At 37.1% G+C, this 3641-nt stretch overlaps 1 protein-coding gene across 1 annotated transcript; it reads left to right on the forward strand.

The window, feature by feature from the left end:
- The first annotated feature begins 111 nt into the window (after positions 1 to 111).
- Positions 112 to 1215, forward strand: LOC126895439 (uncharacterized). Its single transcript, XM_050667287.1, has one exon. It carries the CDS (start codon positions 112 to 114, stop codon positions 1213 to 1215), a length of 1104 nt encoding a protein of 367 aa, XP_050523244.1.
- The last annotated feature ends 2426 nt before the right edge of the window (positions 1216 to 3641 follow it).

A 3641-nucleotide genomic window follows, 5' to 3' on the forward strand; every position in this document is an offset into this window, starting at 1 on the left:
TCGGCCCGCAAAGAGCTGAAGCTCGCCATCAGGCGGGCCAAAGCGAAGTGCTGGGCCGAACTCGTGAAGTCGGTGGACCACGACCCGTGGGGGAAACCCTATCGTGTCGTCATGCGGAAGCTCCGTNGTTATTTGCAAATCGAAGGAAAACTGGAAAAACCACCAGCTGGAACAGCCGGTGAAATGGTTATGGGGCAAAATTTTCTCATGCACCTATTCGATGAAATCAGATTTGTGGTAAATGGTAAAGAAGTAGACAAGATAAAATACGTTGGGATGGCTACAACCATCAAGGGTTATTGTTCGCTCACACCCAACGACTTTCGACGATTACAACCTGCCGGGTGGAAATACGCGCAAATTTTGCACAACAACAACGATTTCGTCGATGGGACTGAATTTGTGGCGCAATGTCCATTATCTATGTGCATGGGATTTTTCGAACGGTATCGGCGCACACTGATAAACTGTACTCAGACTCTTGTGTTGAATAGATCGAGTACCGACAGCACTGTCGTATCATTTGTTCCTCAGAAAACAACAACAGACGACAAAGCGCAAGTTGCAACATTGATAAAACAAATCAACTTGAAAATATCGAAAATCAAATGGGTAGTAAAGTACTTTGAACCCAGCGTGAAAACTGAACTGGATCTGATGCGTATTCTAGACAGTAAGAAATGGCTCCCGTTAGAATTTCAACACTGGGACGTTGCCGTTTACCCGTTGGTACCGCAGACAACTCATCACACGTGGTCGGTGCGCACCTATTCGAATGTGGAAAAACCTAGATATTTACTTATTGCCATGGATAATGAGGACGAACACGTTCTCGGAGATTTCAATCACTGTTCATTGAGAAACGTCAAAGCGTATCTGAACGCTGACGAATACCCGTACGAGAACCAAAACGCCGATTTCGACAACAACAAGTACACAACGTTTTATAACTCGTACGCACAATTCCAGACAATGTATTACGGTCGTAAAGACCCCTATCCTTTATTGGACTATATAAATTACAAAAAACGTGGACCTATAGTCGTGATTGATTGTTCTAAACAAAACGACACCGTCAAGTCTTCAACGGTTGATCTACGCTTGGATTTCGAATGCTCCAAACAGTTTCCCGATAAAACATCATTGTATTGTGTAATTATTCACGACTGTCAAATGGAATACAACGCATTCACGGGAGAAGTACGAAAACTTTAATGTAAATACAAATTTATTTTTTATTATTGTACAATATACAATATAGAAACAAAAAATATGTATATATAACTACTATAATGTATATATAATTTTTTTTTATAAAAAACTAGTTGTTTTGTAAACTTGTTATTTTATTTCAATCATCTTCGAATTTGACTGGAAAAGTCACGATCTTTCTTGTCAATTTTTGGCAAAGTATCTATTCCTAGAAATTATCTGTTTGTAGCCAATTCCACCAGATTGGAGAAGTAATAAACACGCTGAAAATTTTTTTTAAGTTTAAGTTTTAAGATGAAAAAATCAAATATTTTTAAACATACTTTCACGTGTTTTCATGTTTTCAATGTTTTAATACAATCTATACATTGATGAATCGATTAAGTCGTTGATTTTATTAAATTTACACCTTGTTGTAGCCATTGTGATTAAAGTCTAAAGGTCCAATAGGCTTTACTGTCGCTGCGGTTCGCATTCATCGTCTTTTCGATTGAATCCAACAGTTTGTAATATATTTGCTTCACAACTGAGCATGCACATTCATGATTGTCCGAATTTTTTCCCACATCCGATAATTCACAACCTTTGTAATGTAAAAAGTCTCTACCTACACCGTTGACTTTATCGCCTAGACCTTCCGCAAAATATTGTAAATCGCTATAATTTTTCAATAGTTTACTAACTAGTTTGAAAACTCTATCCGTCGGATCGTTTTCAACAAGAAAATTCAATTTATCCGATATATCATTGAAATAATACATCTTGCGCACACAATATATTAACAAATACTGAGAACCTATTAGAAGTCAACATACAATGTTATGTTGCTGCCCACCCTTCCTCCTTTCCAAATATCTTTTAGATAATTAATTCGTGATAACAGATGAGGTGTATACGACTACGATATTAAAATATTACTAGATAAATGATTGTAATGAACACTGGCTACCTACGTCATTCATACCTATGCATATGGTAGTATTAAGCAACGAGAAAAAATTCAGTTTTCCGTCGTATATTTGATACGTTTGCATATCTAATTTATATACGTTTTAATTATTATAGTTAAATATAGTTATTTATAATAACGTGAAAATTAAATTGAAATGTTTAAACATATATGTCATTTATTTAAAACAGATATGTTTGTAAAAATTATGACCGTCTGCGGTCTCTAATGCGTTGACGGATGAAAACGAAAAATATATGTACGCCATTAATCTATAAGTATAATACAGTTATAATAATATTATAAACATTATAATATATATAGTCAAGTGATTACGTCGGCGGCGGCGGCGGCGGTAGTGTTTATTTAAGAATGTGTTTTGCTATAAGAAAACTTGAAAAGTCGTCATTAGTATATATTGTCTAAAAAAAAATATTGATTTATTATTCACTATACGAATAACGGTCAAGCTTATTAACTCGTATAATAACAATTAATCTAATTGACGGCGACATCGCCGTCGCCGCCGCGTTGGTCCATCTGCTGTAATAATCTCAAGAGCTATAGTGTAATCATCAATACAGCCATCTGGCACACAATGACTGTTTTGAATAAATCTATGTTTTTTTACAAATTAGGTAAAATTTACATTTTACATATGGAATTTATCTAAATATATGCATGTCGCATATCAAAATAGCGGATTCGACGTTTAAAATTCATACTTTTCACCGTAACCGTATAGCTTACCTGGAAAATGGATTTTTTTTTTTCGTCAAAAAAACCTATATTAGGTATATATGGCCGAGTATAATTTAGGTGTGTTAGTTTACGTCGTGTTTCATCCTCCCCCCACCCCACCTATAGTTTATCTTAAGTTGCATTACCCCTCTCTCATAAGACTTGGTGGAGGAGGAGAGGTTTTTCTTAGGTTAGTATACGTTGGGTTTCGTCGTTCCCCCTCCCATTGTATTATGTTAGTTTACGTTGGATTTACTCCCCCCCTATCACCTACACTCAGAAGACGNCGTTGGATTTACTCCCCCCCTATCACCTACACTCAAAAGACGGGGTGGGTGGGTGAAGCGGTGACTGCCTTCCCCTTAATAGAACACGCATATTTCTCCCACTCTTTCCACATAGGCCACGACGATTACTTCCCCTATCGGGCTGAATGCCCTTTTTCACCCTACTATCGTCCGACCAAAAAAGTCTTCCTTAAATGTCCAGCAAGAATACAAATATTTAAAGATGAAGCACCTGAGCTAAGTTTGCCCCCACAGCCAGTTATAACGCGTTGGGGGACATGGTTGGCGGCGACTATTTATTACTGTGACTCATATGAAACAATTACAACAATTATAGACAAATTTGATCCAAATGATGCTTTGTCTATAAAAACAGCTTNCGGGGTGGGTGGGTGAAGCGGTGACTGCCTTCCCCTTAATAGAACACGCATATTTCTCCCACTCTTTCCACA

The sequence above is a fragment of the Daktulosphaira vitifoliae genome, unplaced genomic scaffold, assembly GCF_025091365.1.
Source record: "Daktulosphaira vitifoliae isolate Bord-2020 unplaced genomic scaffold, ASM2509136v1 Scaffold_1, whole genome shotgun sequence".
NCBI classification, from domain to species: Eukaryota; Metazoa; Arthropoda; class Insecta; order Hemiptera; family Phylloxeridae; genus Daktulosphaira; species Daktulosphaira vitifoliae.